Raw genomic sequence first — 16,605 nt, 5'->3', positions numbered from 1 at the left:
ACAAGCAAACAATCAAAACTAACAAAAGGCCATTTCTTCTGCTTTCCAATACACTTGGAAAGGGCACTTCATCTATTTTCTATGGACACATGCTTCATTAGTGTTTTTCTAATCAAAAATACACACTTTTTTCAGCTTACCCCTCCTTTCCAATTCCATCAAAATATCTAATTTATTTTTAGTAAGTTACATCATACTTAAAAATATAAGTAAGTTGGCCAGGTGCAGTGGCTCACACCTGTAATCCCAGCACTTTGGGAGGCTGAGGTGGGTGTATCACAAGGTCAGGAGTTCAAGATCAGCCTGGCCAAGAGGGTAAAACCCCATCTCTACTAAAAATACAAAAATTAGCCAGGTGTGTTGGTGGGCACCTATAATCCCAGTTACTCAGGAGGCTGAGACAGAGAGCTGCTTGGGAGCCAAGGCGGGCAGATTGCCTGAGGTCAGGAGTTCGAGACCAGTCTGGCAAACATGGTGAAACCCTGTCTCTACTAAAAATACAAAAAAATTAGACAGGTGTCGTGATGTGTGCCTGTAATCCCAGCTACTCGGGAGGCTAGGGTAGGGGAATTGCTTGAATCAGGGAGGTAGAGGCTACAGCAAGCCGAGATCGCGCCACTGCATTCCAGCCTGGGTGACAGAGCGAGACTCCCATCTCAAAAATAAATAAATAAACAAATAAATAAATCATATACTAATAAGGAGCTATATATATTTTTTTTTTTTTTTTGAGACAGAGTCGCCCAGGCTGGAGTGCAGTGGTATGATCTCGGCTCCCTGCAAGCTCCACCTCCCGGGTTCACACCATTCTCCTGCCTCAGCCTCCTTAGTAGCTGGGACTACAGGTGCCCAGCACCACACCCAGCTAATTTTTGTATTTCTAGTAGAGATGGTGTTTCACCGTGTTAGCCAGGATGGTCTCGATCTCCTGACCTCATGATCCACGCTCCTCAGCCTCTCGAAGTGCTGGGATTACAGGCGTGAACCACCGTGCCCGGCCGTGCTATATAGTATATTTCATATCTATTTAAATCTTAAACTTATACTATTATGTGACTTGTCTTTCTCCTCTCTCCAAATGATCCTTGTACTATTTCTTATTATTAAGCATTTACTATGTGCCAGGCACCACATTAAGTGCTTTAGATATGTTCTCTCACTTCGTCCTTATAATAACCTTATGAGCTATTATTATTCCTATTTACAAATGAGGTATAGAGAGGTTAAGTAACTTGCCAAGGGTTACACAGTAAGTAAGAGATGGAGCTGGCATTCCAAATGAGCAGTCATACTCCAAGCCTGGCTCTTAAATTATTGGAGAGGCAGCAGAAAATAATAGAAAAACATTAGGATTGGGGTTGGTAGGTCTGAGTAAGAGTCGGTTATGGAGAAAGGGTGCAGCTTGCTGAAATCAAAAGGGAGTTGTAAAGGCCAAATGCGAGCGCACGTGGAAGGCTCTGCTCATGGGGTATTGCATTAGGAGGTGGTGATGCTTGCTTTGTGAACTGCCTGCTGCACAGTTTCCTGGGTATGCACTTATTTTCCCTTTAGTACAATAAATCAAATTCATAAGACTAACCACATGAGGCGGTTTCAAAGCACGAATAAATTCACTGGTTTGCTGGTAATCCGTGTGAGCTGAGAAAGAAATGTAATCAACAGACATTTTCAGTGGTAATTTCTGTCCAGACATAGTAGTGATTTCTTCAGGTTCAGACATGATGTGCTGTGGAAAATGAAGAAAAATAACATAACAAACTACCCAGTTATAAACGTAAAGGTACATTTTCATTTTTTTCATGCAGTCATAAACTCATGTTAAATTTAGGACCTTCAGCACAAAATCATTCTAATATAACTGACTCAGTAAATATCAAACACTCATGTTCTCAATCAAGCAAACATTTAATGAGAAAAGTAAACAAATTAACTAAAACTCATCTATCTGGTGTGCTGTCAGTGAGAATCGTAACTCTTATGCTTGGAAAGACAAACCTGTATTCCCAACTATTCTTGTGCTCTCCAAAGTCATTTCCCAGATATGTGGATACATTTCTATGCTGAAAATCTTTGTTTTTTGAAATAGGGTCTCACTTTGTCACCCAGGATGAAATGCAGTGTACGATCTCAGCTCACTGCAGCCTCGACCTCCTGGGTTCAAGCAATCCTCCTGCCTCAGTCCCCCAACTAGCTAGGACTGCAGGCATGTGTCATCACGCCTGGCCAATTTTTCTATTTTTTGTAGAGATGGGATTTCTCCATGTTGCCCAAGCTGGTCTTGAACTCCTGAGCTCAAGTGATCCACACGCTGTGGCCTCCCAAAGTGGAGGATTACAAGTGTGAGCCACCGTGCCAGGCCTGGAAATCAATTTTTTTTTTTTTTTTTTTTTGGAGATGGAGTCTTGCTTCATCATCCAAGTTGGGAGAGCAGTGACGCCAATCTTGGCTCACTGCAACCTCTGCCTCAGGTTTCAAGCAATTCTCCCTGCCTCGGCCTCCCGAATAGCTGGGATTACAGGCACACGCCACCACGCCCGGCTAATTTTTTGTATTTTTAGTAGAGACGGGGTTTTGTCATGTTGGCCAGGCTGGTCTCAAACTCCTGGCCTCAGGTGATCTGCCCGCCTTGGCTTCCCAAAGTACTGGGATTACAGGTGTGAGCCACTGCACCCAGCCTGGAAATCTATTTTAAATACAACATTGCCACTAAAGAACTTTATAGAACAAGGTAAAGTAATAAGGATTATCAAAATAATCATATTATATTTTTAAAAATAAAATAGATGTTAATGCTAAGAGGATAAGAATGTGATGCCTGGATGCTCAGAAACTGCCTCTCAAATTCTGCATGTATTTTCTACAATTTCTACATCCCTAAGAGCTGAAAATCAATGTTTCATAACAGTAGAAGGTGGTCAACCCAAACACATTCTTTAGCTTTTTAAGATCATACATATTAGTAAACCTGTTCTTCATGCGATGAGGGAGGGTATTCACGTGTTTGTCTCAAATAGGTTCCTGTCCATTATTCTCTACTTGCAACCAGATGAGCACTTCTCAAACTTTAATTTGTACACCAATCACCTGGGACCTCATTATGCCATTCAGTGTCTGCATAATTCCACATCCTACGCTCATATCTAGCTACCTATTCTCACCCTCATTTTTAAAAATCATAACTTGTACTATTTAAAGAATTACTTCAGTGCAAAAACCTGTGAGGACCCTACCACCTCCGTAATTCTGATTAGGAATAACACAATAGCCTATGACTATAATTGACCTTGGCAAGTGTCCCTTCCACACAGTATCCTGCTATAATGACACCATTCCTCTTGTCAGTACACCAGCTTTCAAATAACTCTCTGGATAAGCCACTTTGCATCATGCCGGGGGAGGCCATGACAACACTGGGACCAATGTCATCAAAATGATCCATGCTCTAAGAAAGAAAACAGAATGGGAAAAGTATGTTAGCTACCAGCAGCTGACAAAGCATTCTTTCTTTTTAAAGAATAACAACAGGCTAAGGAAGAGATTAATCACACTACTGAAAGGGCCTTCACAAAATCGGTACACATTTTAAGTTCAGTTACCAAGTTCCTAACAGTTTAGGCTAGGAATGGTAGAGAAACCAAGTAATAAAAAGCAGTCAGTTCACGCTGATCTTCAAAACCTACTGGCAGCTAGAGAGCCATCAGAACCATCAGGACCATCTTCAGTGCCTAGCAGGCAGGCAGAAAAGTAAAAGGAAGAGTCAAACGGGTCTTGATCTACCCAAGACACAACTCTGAAAAAATATTCCCAAAGACTCACAATGGCTTTGCATGCTCCATGAATATTTTGAGCTGGCCTGGAAATCAAAAAGTTTAACGCTGTTCTAGGGAGAACTTGTCTATAATCCTCAAGCAGTTAACTTAAAATATATACTTTATGAACAAAGCCTATTTACGACTGGAAGACCACTTTTAAATTATTTTAGATATCAATTGAGTTCAAGCATCAATTGAGTTAAACAGTATTTTTTAAATTAAATAAAATCAGATTTTATTGAATGCTTCTAGAAAAGTATATAAAAATTTTCATATATAGAATTTGCAGCACTAATCAAAAAGATGATTTGGTTTGAGTGAGAAGAGAAACTTAAATACATAATACAAGATACTTTTCTCCTCAGAACTTTTTATTCCTACAGCAAAAGAGATAAGTATTATAAATACTGAGAACACATGGCTACTTGGGGTAAGTGGCAAAATCTGTTGAAGCAAAAAAAGAATGTCAGCTGCTGAAGTTTTGTTTTCCCGCAGAAAACGACACCAGCTAGAGAAGAGGTAAGACTCCAGCAAGAGGAATTCAGCTAGAGTCACTGACACGCACTGTCTACGATTTTTATTTTATTTTTATAGACACAGGGTCTCATTATCTTGCCTAGGCCGGTCTCAAACTCCTGAGCTCTAGTGATCCTCCTGCCTCGGACTCCCAAAAGGCTAAAATTACAGCCATGAGCCATCACTTGCGGCCTCGTACCTCCTACTCCTAATGACTGATTTGGTTTTATCCATCCTTGTCTTTCTTCCACAAGCACTCACCTTGAGGTTACTGATGTGTTTGAAAACAAAGGGATTATTGATGTTGATCTGTTTGCGGATTTTGTCATTCATGGCATTTACGTATGTCTGGTACACTGCCATACACTTCTTGGCCAAAGATGATGCATAGTATATTGGAATGTCATGTAGTTCTGGGTGATTCTGCCAGTACTCATCTAGAGAGATTTTGCAAGAAACAAACATCACTTTGTTACATGGGGTAAATAGTTCAAATAATAAATGATACACATAGAAACAAGAAATGATACACACACAACCAAGAAATAAAGCACATAACTATATTTTAAAGAGTTTAAGCAAAATTATCCTGGTTGTAACTAATTTAAATTTACAAAACCAAAACTTACTTCTAAATGGCACATGACCTAAAAAAGAATGCTGTGATCATAGTCTAAAGATGTGGAGGCTTTTAAAAATGACTCAGTATAAGTTTACACTGAAGTCTATAACTTATTACCATAATGAGACACTAAATAATACATTTTTATTTAAATGTATTAGAAAAACATATTAGAAAAAATTCTGAGGTTTTAAATAAAAATGTATTATTAATATTTCAAACAGATTTATTGAGTGCTAATTACAAAACAGAATTGCCAAGAGTTCACCGATTTTGAACACTTAAAAAAAAAGTAGTCATATTATGCTATTATTTTTTTGTTTTTGTTTTTGTGTTTTATACCCAGGCTGTCGACCAGCCTTGAGGTTAGTGGTGTGATCATGTCTCATGGCAGCCTCAACCTCTTAGGTTCAAGTGATCCTCCCACGTCAGCCTTCTGAGTAGCTGTGACTACAGGAGTGTGCTACCACGCTCAGCTAATTTTTTTTTTTTTTTTGAGACTGGGTCTCACTATGTTGCTCAGGCTGTTCTCAAACTCTGGACTTAAGTGATCCTCCTGCCCAGCCTCCCAAAGTGCTGGGATTACAGGCATGAGCCACCACACTCAGCCATGCTTATATTTTTTTAAAACTACTAACCAGTTTCTGATAATTAAAGAAAGCAGTGGGTAATATACCTTCAAAAAAAGACTTATGTTAAAGGAAAAGCGCTCATTAAATCCCAAAATTTTATCAAGGTAGTATGGCTGAAAGACACCCTTTATTCTAATAGGTGCCTCTGTGGTTTGAAAATGTATTATATGCCTATTATATTACTTGCATCTATAATTTCTAATTTTCAAAACAACTTACAAAGACTTATCACCATCTTAACTAGCAAACTAAGGGTAAAACAAAAGGCTGAATATTGTGTGAATTTTATTCTTCCATTTGATGTATCAATGATATTTCTATATGAGGACAAAAACTTTGTCACGTGTGTTACAAATAAATTTCCTGCTTTGTCTTCTAGTTTATCCCATTCATGATTGGTTTCTCTTACGATTTCTTAGATACCCTAAAGTGGATTATATCCCACAACCACGCCACCATTTCTTGTTTTGTTGTACATGTTTTTATGAATAAATTTTGAAGATTAAAAAAAGTTATATAATTTGCCCAAGGTCATATGGCTGTAGTCATATGATAGATTTGATCTGAAACACAGATAAGATTTGAAAGCAGCTGTCCTTTCTATTATACTATATTACAAGGGAGACTGACTTTAAGGAAAAAGGGCGCCGGGCGCGGTGGCTCAAGCCTGTAATCCCAGCACTTTGGGAGGCCGAGACGGGCGGATCACGAGGTCAGGAGATCGAGACCATCCTGGCGAACACGGTGAAACCCCGTCTCTACTAAAAATACAAAAAACTAGCCGGGCGAGGTGGCGGGCGCCTGTAGTCCAGCTACTCGGGAGGCTGAGGCAGGAGAATGGCGTAAACCCGGGAGGCGGAGCTTGCAGTGAGCTGAGATCCGGCCACTGCACTCCAGCCTGGGCGACAGAGCCAGACTCCGTCTCAAAAAAAAAAAAAAAAAAAAAAAAAGGAAAAAGGGCAACCAGTTGCAAAGAGCAGACAGTAGAACTGCCAGATAAAAATATCAAATACCCAGTTAAACTTGAATTTCAGGTGAACAACAAAAGATTTTTAGTATAAGAATATATACTAACGAGACCAGCCTGGCCAATGTGGTGAAATCTCGTCTCTACTAAAAATACAAAAATTAGCCAGGCATGGTGGCTCACGCCTGTAATCCCAGCTACTCAGGAGGCTGAGGCAGGAGAATAGCTTGAACTTGGGAGGCAGAGGTTGTGGCGAGCTGAGATCACGCCAAGCTGAGATAGTGCAACTGCTCTCCAGCCTGGGTAACAGGATGAGACTCTATCTCAAAAAAAAAAACAAAAAACAAAACAAAACAAAACAAAACAAAACAAAAAAATATATATATATATAAAAAATATTTGGTACACTTATATTAAAATATTATTTATCTGAACCTAAAATTTAATGAGTTGTCCTCTAGTTTTATTTGCTAAATCTGGCAATCCAATTTGATAGTGGCAACATTGTTTCAACTTCCTAACTTCTCTGCTCTTCATCTTACTGGTCACAAAGACTTCGACTTCAAGACTTCTAAGGACGAATTTGACTTGCAGTTAGGAAGGACTAATCAAGATCAAAAGACTGAATTAGATTCGGATTTGGGAAATTCAGCTTCTAGAAGTCCTATCTGTTACAGATTTGCTTTTCATCTGGGGTCATTTCTTCCAACTCTCCTTCTGTTTTCCTTTTCAGTGTGACAGGGATACTATTTTTTTCTCCTACTCACCGAGATGGCAGAATAGAGAGGAAGAGGTAAGATGCAAGCATTTCTAGTGCTTCACAGAGGTTACATACATGCAAAACACCCATTTTATTATTTGTGTTTTTTTTGTTTTTTGTTTTTTTTGACAGGGTCTCATTCTGTCGCCCAGGCTGGAATGCAGTGGCACAATCTCAGCTCACTGCAATCTCTGCCTCCCAGGCTCAAGTGATCCTCCCACCTCAGCCTCCCAGGTAGCTGGGACAACAGGCGTGCACCACCATACCCAGCTAATTCTTTGTATTTTTTGTAGAGACAGGGTCTTGCCTTGTTGCCCAGGCTGGTCTCAAATTCCTGGGCTCAAGTGATCTTCCACCCTCAGCCTCTCAAAGTGTTGGAATTAGGTATTATAGGCATGAGCCACTATGCCTGGCTGCAAAGCACCTTCTTTTATTCTTTAACAAGAGTGCTTTTCCCAAATCGATCACAGAATGTGAGGTAGAAGGGATCATTAAGTACAAATGTGTGCTAAAAAGTAACAACTGGCCAGGCGCGGTGGCTCAAGCCTGTAATCCCAGCACTTTGGGAGGCCAAGACGGGTGGATCACGAGGTCAGGAGATCGAGACCATCCTGGCTAACACGGTGAAACCCCGTCTCTACTAAAAAATACAAAAAACTAGCCGGGCGAGGTGGCGGGCGCCTGTAGTCCCAGCTACTTGGGAGGCTGAGGCAGGAAAATGGCATGAACCCGGGAGGCGGAGCTTGCAGTGAGCCGACATCCACTGTACTCCAGCCTGGGCGACAGAGCAAGACTCTGTCTCCAAAAAAAAAAAAAAAAAAAGTAACAACCATTGTTCCTCTTATTACAAAAAGTTATACATGTTCACTGAAGTAAAATGGAGAAAAGCAGAAAACAAAAAATATCACCCATATTCTCACTATCCAGATTTAGTATCTTTTTAGTCATTTGTGTGTGCATTTTTTACCTAACTAGGATCAGAGTACATATAGGTTTTTTTGTTGTTTGTTTTCAGAGTCTCGCTCTGTCAGCCAGGCTGGAGTGCAGTGGCGCAATCTCAGCTCACTGCAACCTCTGCCTCCCAGGCTCAAGCAATTCTCATGCCTCAGCCTCCAGAAAAGCTGGGACTACATGCGTGCGCCACCACACCTGGCTCATTTTTCTATTTTTGGTAAAGATGAAGTTTCACCACGATAGCCAGGCTGGTCTTGAACTCCTGGCGTCAAGTGATCTGCCCACCTCAGCCTCCCTAAGTGCTAGGATTACCGGCGTGAGCCACCACGCCCGGCGCAGAATACATCTAGTTTTGAACTTTTTTGGTTGACTTAATATACTATGTGAAAGTATGTAATTACTCATCTGTAACACAATTTTTTCCTATAACGTTATATTTACTGACATGATATTTCTTTAAAAACACTAAAATGATGAATACCTTTCTTGACAAAATTTCCCGTACATCTCATTTATTTCCCAGAAGCAGAACTGCTGGCCAAAGGGTACACATATTTTAAGACTTCTGATGGCCACCAGAAGGGGACGCCAGTTCACATTCCCAGCAGCAGTGCATGAGAGTTGCTGTTTTCCTGGGCTATTCCTAGATCCAAATCCCTAGTTTTTTTTTTTTTTTTTTTTTTGAGACGGAGTCTCACTCTGTCGCCCAGGCTAGAGTGCAGTGGTGCAATCTCAGCTCATTGCAACCTCCATCTCCCAGGTTCAAGCAATTCTCTGCCTCAGCCTCCTGAGCAGCTGGGATTACAGGCATCCGTCACCATGCCTGGCTAATTTTTGTATTTTTAGTAGAGATGGGGTTTCACCATCGTGGCCAGGCTGGTCTTGAACTCCTGATCTCACGATCTACCCAAATCAGCCTCCCAAAGTGCTGGGATTACAGATGTGAGCCACAGCGCCCGGCCCCAAATCCCTATTTTTAAATGAAGAAAACTGAAGTCCAGGATGGTGGAATGACTCATCCAAGACCATGTTATTATCCTGATAAAATGACAAGATTTTAATCATCTCCTAAATAGAAAGGAAATGGCATACCCAGAATCAAGAGCAGCTCCTGAGCCCTTCCAAGAGCGAAGACAGGAATGAGACCCCTGCCTCCTCTGTTTACAATGTCGTGGACAGTGTTACAGAATCTTGCCTCTCGCTCTTCACGTTTCTCATGGATGTGGGTCCCATAAGTAGATTCCTAAATAACATGTTAGAAGTGTGAGACTAAGACCGATGATCCCCAAAGAATTCAAAAGTTAAACATCAATGAAATGCTGAGCGGCTAAGCAATTCACTTCTCCATTAGCATGTCATTTACTCGAACATGTGTTGTCATAATAGCAATTGGGAAGAGCAAGCAAGAATGCTAGAATTCAGGCCCAGCGCAGTGGCTCACACCTGTATCACAGCACTTTGGGAAGCCAAGGCAAGTGGATCACCTGAGGTCAGGAGTTCAAGACCAGCCTGGCCAACGTGGCGAAACCCTGTCTCTACTAAAAATACAAAAATTAGCTGGGCGTGGTGGTGGGTGGCTGTAATCCCAGCTACTCCAGAGGCTGAGGCAGGAGAATAGCTTGAACCCAGGAGGAGGTTGCAATGAGCTGGGATTGCACCATTGCACTCCAGCCTGGTCAACAGAGCAAGACTCCATCTCAAAAAAATACAATTTAACAACAACAACAAAAAAGGCCAGGCATGGTGGCTCATGCCTGTAATGCCAGCATTTTGGGAGGCCAAGGCGGGTAGATCTCCTGAGGTCAGGAGTCCAGCCTGCCAACATGATGAAAGCCCATCTCTACTAAAAATACAAAAATTAGCTGGGCATGGTAGTGCACACCTTGTAATCCCAGCTATTCAGAAGGCTGAGGCAGGAGAATCACTTGAACCTGGGAGGCAGAGGTTGCAGTGAGCCAAGATCGCGTCACTCACTCCAGAGTAAGACTCCATCTCAAAAAACAAAACAAAACAAAACAAAAAAGAATGCCAGAATTCAAATCTAAGTAAGAAGAACATTTTATAAAATGGAAGCAGGAAATAGTCCAAAACTGTATCTTCTTCCCATGTCCATTTTGCTCATTAGGAAGAAAAAGGTTATTTCTCCCACCTCTGATAAGTCAAAGCTTTTAAAATAGAAATAGATGTTGTTTCTTATACTTCTGTTTAAGAATATCCTTAAAGTCTTACTAGGTCCAGAAGACCAAAGTCTTCTAGTCCACTGACCAGAAGATTGACATCCCTTTTGAGCTTATCAGAAGTGCAAAATCTCAGACCCCAGCCCAGATATACTGAATCAGAATTTGTACCTTAGCAATATCATCAGATGATTATATGCATATTAAAATTTGAAGCACTGCTTTAAAGTATGGTACTATGATAATAACTACTTTTTCTGAGGGTTCAAAAATGAATCTTCCCTTAAATTAAGTTTATATGCTGGGCATACCATGAGCAGAGTCCAATGTAATCTGCTGACATGTTGCTTATGCACTGCAGTGTGTACTGGCCCACAAGCCTGGGCAGCTGGGGAATGTGGTAGGTGGTGGAGGAGAAACAGACAACTCTTCCTCCTTGAACCACATACACCTGATGTTCTTATATATACCAAAAGCCTGCAAGATTTCTCTCCCAACCCCTGACTCTACCGTCAGCAACACACATCCCAAGCTGCCCCCAAAGAGCTTCGGTACACAGTCCATTTTTTTACTCCCCTGGGACTTGCAACCTAGTAGGCAGACAGGACACACAGATAAACAAAACGATAAGTTAGCATGGACTAAGGGTCTGAGGACAGTCACCGTGGCAAAGGCAGTGAGGTCACGCCATTTCCAAAATGACCCATAGATGTTGTCATCTAGAAAAATATATTTCTAGATGACACATTGTCATCTAGAAAAATATATTTACGAGACAGGGAGAGGGCACACCCAGTGAAAATGATCCTGCCCAAAGATGGCCTGATGATCCTGCCCAGAGACAGCCTGGTGCCTCTGATATTAGACTAGAGTTAATGCATTTAACACCAAGAAAGTGAAGCTGCACTACAAAAAGAAGTGCCTGCCCCAATTTTTTTTTTTGAGACTGTGTCTTGCTTTGTAGCCCAGGCTCAAGTGCAGCAGCATGATCTTGGCTCACTGTAGCCTCCACCTTCTGGGTTCAAGTGATTCTTACGCCTTAGCCTCCCTAGTACCTGGGACTACAGGTGTGCACCACCACACCCAGCTAATTTTTGTATTTTTTTTTAGCAGACATGGGGTTTCACCGTGTTGGCCAAGCTGGTCTCTAACTCCTGGCCTTAAGTGATCTACCCACCTCGGCCTCCCAAAGCGCTAAGATTACAGGTGTGAGCCACTGTGCCTGGCCACCAATTTTCTTACATTAAAAAAAAGATAAGTTTATATCCAATAACATGTTATGAAAGTGAGATCACAATATTATTTTCCAAAAGAAAAAAATCTGCTTACATTACATTGATTACAATATAGCACATTAATACTTACAATGATAAGAATATCAGGCTTAATATTAGGAATTTCAGCAGCCATTAAGTGTCTATCTTCTTGTCTTGAGAAATCACCTGTGTACAAAAGCTATGAAAAAGATAAAACTAGAAAGTTAGGATTTGGGGAAGGCTTCATTTTGCTAGTGAATAGATTAAACTCATGAAATCCAAAAGTGCAGTTACAGTTTTTAAAAAGTCTAAAACTGATGAAATTTACATGCAGTGCTTGTGTCAAATTCAAAATGTGTAGTTTAGTTAGTAAACGGTCCAGTGCTTCAATTATTTCATCTAGTAAATGGGAATAATCTATTCCCAGTATTATCTTACAAAGATAACCTATATAACATTAATCCACTTGAGAAGTGTTCTGAACTTCTTAGAGAAAAAGGGCATGCTGACAAGGAAAGGAGTGCACTGAGGTACATGGTCTAAAACTGGAGATAAAATCGTAAGAAGATCTGCATCAAATTCCAAGAGAATTCACATCGGCATTTGTGCTACTTATTTTTTGTGCCCTGGAGCAAAATGCAAGAATAAGTGATTCAGTGATATATTTACAATTCAATGTCTAAAAGTTCCAAATGTATAAGCAGCTGTGAAAAATTTAGGACGTTACACTAGAGCATCGGTTCTCAACTCTGGCTGCACGTTAGAATCACCTAGAAAACTCAAAAAGGAAAAGGCCAAGCAACACCTCCAGATTTTGATTCAATAGTTACTTTTCAACAGCTCCCTAAGAGATTCTTACATGCAGCCAGAGTTCAAAGCCGCTGCTCTGGAGTCTAGAAACCTAGTAGTCCACCCACATTTGCAGAAGTTCAAGGGTTCCCTAAAGATCTTTCCTAATTAACCCCTTTTACTCTTGCAGTCCACTCTGCTTAGGGGCTTATCTGTGAATCCTAAGACATCAGGGGGACATGAATATCAAATTGTGTTTTATTTTTAAATGAATGCAGCCACAAAGACACCTCTTCCCTAACCAGTTTTCTAAAGGAAACTGAATCCTATGGTGTCAGGGAATTACTTTCTGAGATGTTTATTTTACCCTTTTCTCAGTCATTAAAATTTTTTTTTTTTTCTCAGTCTTGATACAGAAAGTATTGTAATGGAGGTAGGAACTACGATATTTAAAAGGAAAAAGTGTTAACTGTATTTTCATCTTATGATTCAGTGTTCTGACACTTTTGCAAGTCTTAGGGAATTTTTTTTTTTAATAGTACTTGGTGGCACAAAGCTCTGTACTGATTTCTCTGGGGAGAAAAGTGCCAGAGCCAGCGGGTACCTTCACGCCTGCGATCTCAATCATGAACATGGCGGCTCCTAGGACATGCCCTGCATGGTAACACCAAAACTTGATTCCTGCAACTTCCTTAACTTCATGAAAGTTGATAGTTTCAATTTTGTCCATGCTTTCTTCCAAATCCGTCTCGGTATACAACATGTCGTCCGCTGATATGTTACTAAATTTTGAAAGATGTCAGCAAAAACAAGTCAGATTTTTAAAAAAGCCTTTGAACACAAAGAAATTGTGGATAACATATCCATGATGGTATTTCTTCAAAATATATTGCATGAATTATGCTATTTAAAATTTTTTAGAGATTTTGTGTATTTTTTTTTTTACTCTATTGTGTATATAGCTATAAAACTTGATTTTAAACAAATCACACAGGAAATTAACATACTGAGCTCAAAGTACTCTCAATTTTCAGTAATACATACAGTAAATTAAGACAAAATACTCTTTAGGAAAGTATTCTCAAACATTTTTCCCACCCCAACACTCCTGAAAGATATAACACACTCACATACATTGAACCATGGCAGATATTTCTCACATTAGGATGAGACAAGATTTTTCTACAAAGTCTAGCACAGCCTTTCTTCTGAAAATTATGTTAATGTACTTATAAAAAAGGAAGAGAGAATAGTGGTTAAGGACACTGACTCAGGAGCAAGATTGTTTGGGTTCAAATCCTCACTCTGTCTCTTACTGTGACAATTTTGGGCAAATAACCTAACCTCGCTGTGCCTCAGTTTCATCATCTATAAAATGGAATTTATAATACAACCTACATCTTGAGTTGGTGTTAAGATTAAATATATTTATCTCCCAGATGGGTGCGGTGGCTCACGCCTGTAACCCCAGCACTCTGGGAGGCCACGGCAGACGGATCACTTGAGGTCAGGAGTTCAAGACCAGGCTGGCCAACATGGTAAAACTCCTTCTCTACCAAAAATACAAAAATTAGCCAGGCATGGTGGCACGCACTGTGTGCCTATAATCCTAGCTACTGGGGAGACTGAGGAATGAGAATTGCCTGAACCCGGGAGCGGAGGTTGCAGTGAGCCAAGATAGTGCCACTGCACTCCAGCCTGGTCAACAGCCCAAGACTCCATCTCAAAAAAAAATATATATATAATATACATGTGTATATATAATATATATATGTGTATTATATATGTATATATAACATACATAAAATATGTATCTTTTGTGTGTGAAGTTAATATACATTAGGAATTTAGGATTGGGCCTAATACGTGGTAAGCATTACTGAAGTGTTAATGAGTGTTACCACAATTAAGCATAACTCTTTCAATCCAGCCTAATGAAGTTTTAAAAGGGCACAAAAGCTATATAAAGACTTCAAGGCCAGGCCAGTGACTCATGCCTGTAATCCCAGCACTCTGGGAGGCCATGGCAGGAGGATCACTTGAGCCCAGGAGTTTGAGACTAGCTTGGGCAACGTAACACCCCATCTCTTCAAAAAACAAAAAACCTCTGCCGGGTGTGGGGGCACACACCTGTAGTCTCAGCTGCTTGGGAGGCTGAGGTGAAAGGACTGCTTGAGCCCAGGTGGTTGAGGCTGCAGTGAGCTGTGATTGCACCATTGCACTCCAGCCTAGATGACATAGCAAGATCCTGTCTCAAAAAAACCTTCAAGGTCAGGAAGGTGCTAGAAACACAACAGGTTTCAATGACCTTGTTAATGAATGATGAAATTACTAATATCCTTATACATGAAAAGAGGGCACCTCATTTTAAAACACAAAATGGTCCATATCTTGAACCATATGCACTATAAAGAGCCAAAGTCGTGTATAATCTAATAAAGTAATTTACCTAACTTTGACATAATCGGAAAGAAGCCATCTATAAATAGCTTTTGTGGCATGAGTCATAAATGTTCTTCCTTTGAAACTTGTCTTCTGTAGAAACCAGGGCAGAGCTCCACAGTGATCCAAATGGAAACTTAAAAAGAAAGAGGCTGCATTAATTCTTAAAATTATTATCCATCAGATACCATGTAATGAAACTGTTGCTTACTGTACAAAACAAGTTTTATATAAACAACTATGTACTGACACTTTCAGAAAACCAAGAGTAGGTATGTGTAGAAGGAAGAAGTAACGCATACAGTTTTAATATGGAAGAAAGATGTTTCAAGTATCGTTTTTAAACAGCAAAAAAACTTTATTAGTGAACAATTAGGGATGAAGAAGAATATCCCAAACCTACTCTTGGCAGCCAGAATTACAGCAAACATCTTAGCAGAATAAAGTTGAAACATGGGTATCTCCCTGAGGTCACTGTCTTGTCACATTTTTCTATATGAACTCTATTTTAAAATAGTTTCAATAAAGTTGAAATGGTGTTCTTATAGAAACATGTGACAAAACAGTGACCTCAAGGAGATACCCTGGAAAAGGGCTTTCTTAGTCTCAAGTTTTACAATGATTCAAGTTCTGTACTATCTCCTTCTCACGTACTCACTGAACTTATATATAGAGATAGGTAAGTTTTTCATAGTAAACTTCTCTAGCCTGTGATGACATTATGGAGTGCTGGTTTAGACTTAGATGTCTGCAATATGCTTCCCAGCAAAAAACACTCTTTTAAAAACCAAACTCTCAAAATCTAGTAAAGAATGAGCTTGACGGTAAAAGTCCATGAAAAACAGCATCATTAATAAAGGGAAAAACTTACTGACTAATTAATAGGAGATCAATCTCAGCTGGATCAATTAAATCAATATAAGGAAGAGCATCCATTCCTTCCAGGCCAGGGTGGATCCCACAGTCCAGCTGAAAGAGACAGGAAAAGAGATCACAATCTCCTGCATATTTTATTAAAATTCATTCAGCAAATAAGACAATAATTCTAGATCTATCACCCACATACTCAAGATAGACTCCAGACACTAGCACTTGGAACATGATTCTTATTAAAAGTGGCAAATATGCCATTAACAATTCTAACTTCCCAACAAATTTAAAATTTAGCTCACATTTAGGGGTCACAGGATGCAAGGTACAAAACAGCTTCTTTCCAACTACTTTTGGTCATCATTCTAACAATGAATTAAATATTTTTCAAAAACTTTGATATCAGAAGATTAAAATTTAAAAAGTTTATAGATTTACTACTACCAGATCTTGTGAGAAGATCATAATTAGAAATGGGAAATTTACCTGATCAGGGTAATTTAAATATTTTTAAGGCATTAGGGAACAAATTCTTAAGACTCGGTCATTAAAGTTACTTATTTTTATGGCGTTACTACCAAATTAACACATTAGATGACTAAAAAGATGACTATGTCTGACCTATTCATATTCTTTTCAGATTGGGAAGAGTTGAGAAGAAAGAGAAATCAAAGGAACATGAGACACAGAACTGACTTTCTAATGAGTACCTTAGAATGAAACCATCTCCTCTAAGCCCTCTACTTTTCAGGCTTAGAGAAGCAGAGTGACTTATCCAAGGCCGGCAGCCCCAATGGGACTTGGGCAT

The 16,605-nt window shown here is 39.9% G+C and overlaps 1 protein-coding gene across 2 annotated transcripts in view; it reads right to left on the bottom strand.

The window, feature by feature from the left end:
- The window catches only part of CPSF3 (cleavage and polyadenylation specific factor 3), a 51,256-nt gene that overhangs the window by 29,000 nt on the left and 5,651 nt on the right, over nucleotides 1-16,605 (bottom strand). For both annotated transcript variants that reach the window (XM_007971529.3, XM_038006545.2), the window contains exons 3-10: nucleotides 15,799-15,896; nucleotides 14,935-15,063; nucleotides 13,090-13,267; nucleotides 11,806-11,895; nucleotides 9,356-9,506; nucleotides 4,590-4,765; nucleotides 3,284-3,442; nucleotides 1,580-1,726 (exon numbers count right to left, since the gene is read on the bottom strand). In XM_007971529.3, the coding sequence (XP_007969720.1) occupies nucleotides 1,580-1,726; nucleotides 3,284-3,442; nucleotides 4,590-4,765; nucleotides 9,356-9,506; nucleotides 11,806-11,895; nucleotides 13,090-13,267; nucleotides 14,935-15,063; nucleotides 15,799-15,896 (1,128 nt within the window). The remainder of the gene's footprint in view (nucleotides 1-1,579; nucleotides 1,727-3,283; nucleotides 3,443-4,589; nucleotides 4,766-9,355; nucleotides 9,507-11,805; nucleotides 11,896-13,089; nucleotides 13,268-14,934; nucleotides 15,064-15,798; nucleotides 15,897-16,605) is intronic.

The sequence above is a fragment of the Chlorocebus sabaeus genome, chromosome 14 (genome assembly GCF_047675955.1).
Source record: "Chlorocebus sabaeus isolate Y175 chromosome 14, mChlSab1.0.hap1, whole genome shotgun sequence".
In the NCBI taxonomy this organism is placed as follows: domain Eukaryota; kingdom Metazoa; phylum Chordata; class Mammalia; order Primates; family Cercopithecidae; genus Chlorocebus; species Chlorocebus sabaeus.
This window is presented reverse-complemented; position numbering and strand designations above follow the sequence as displayed.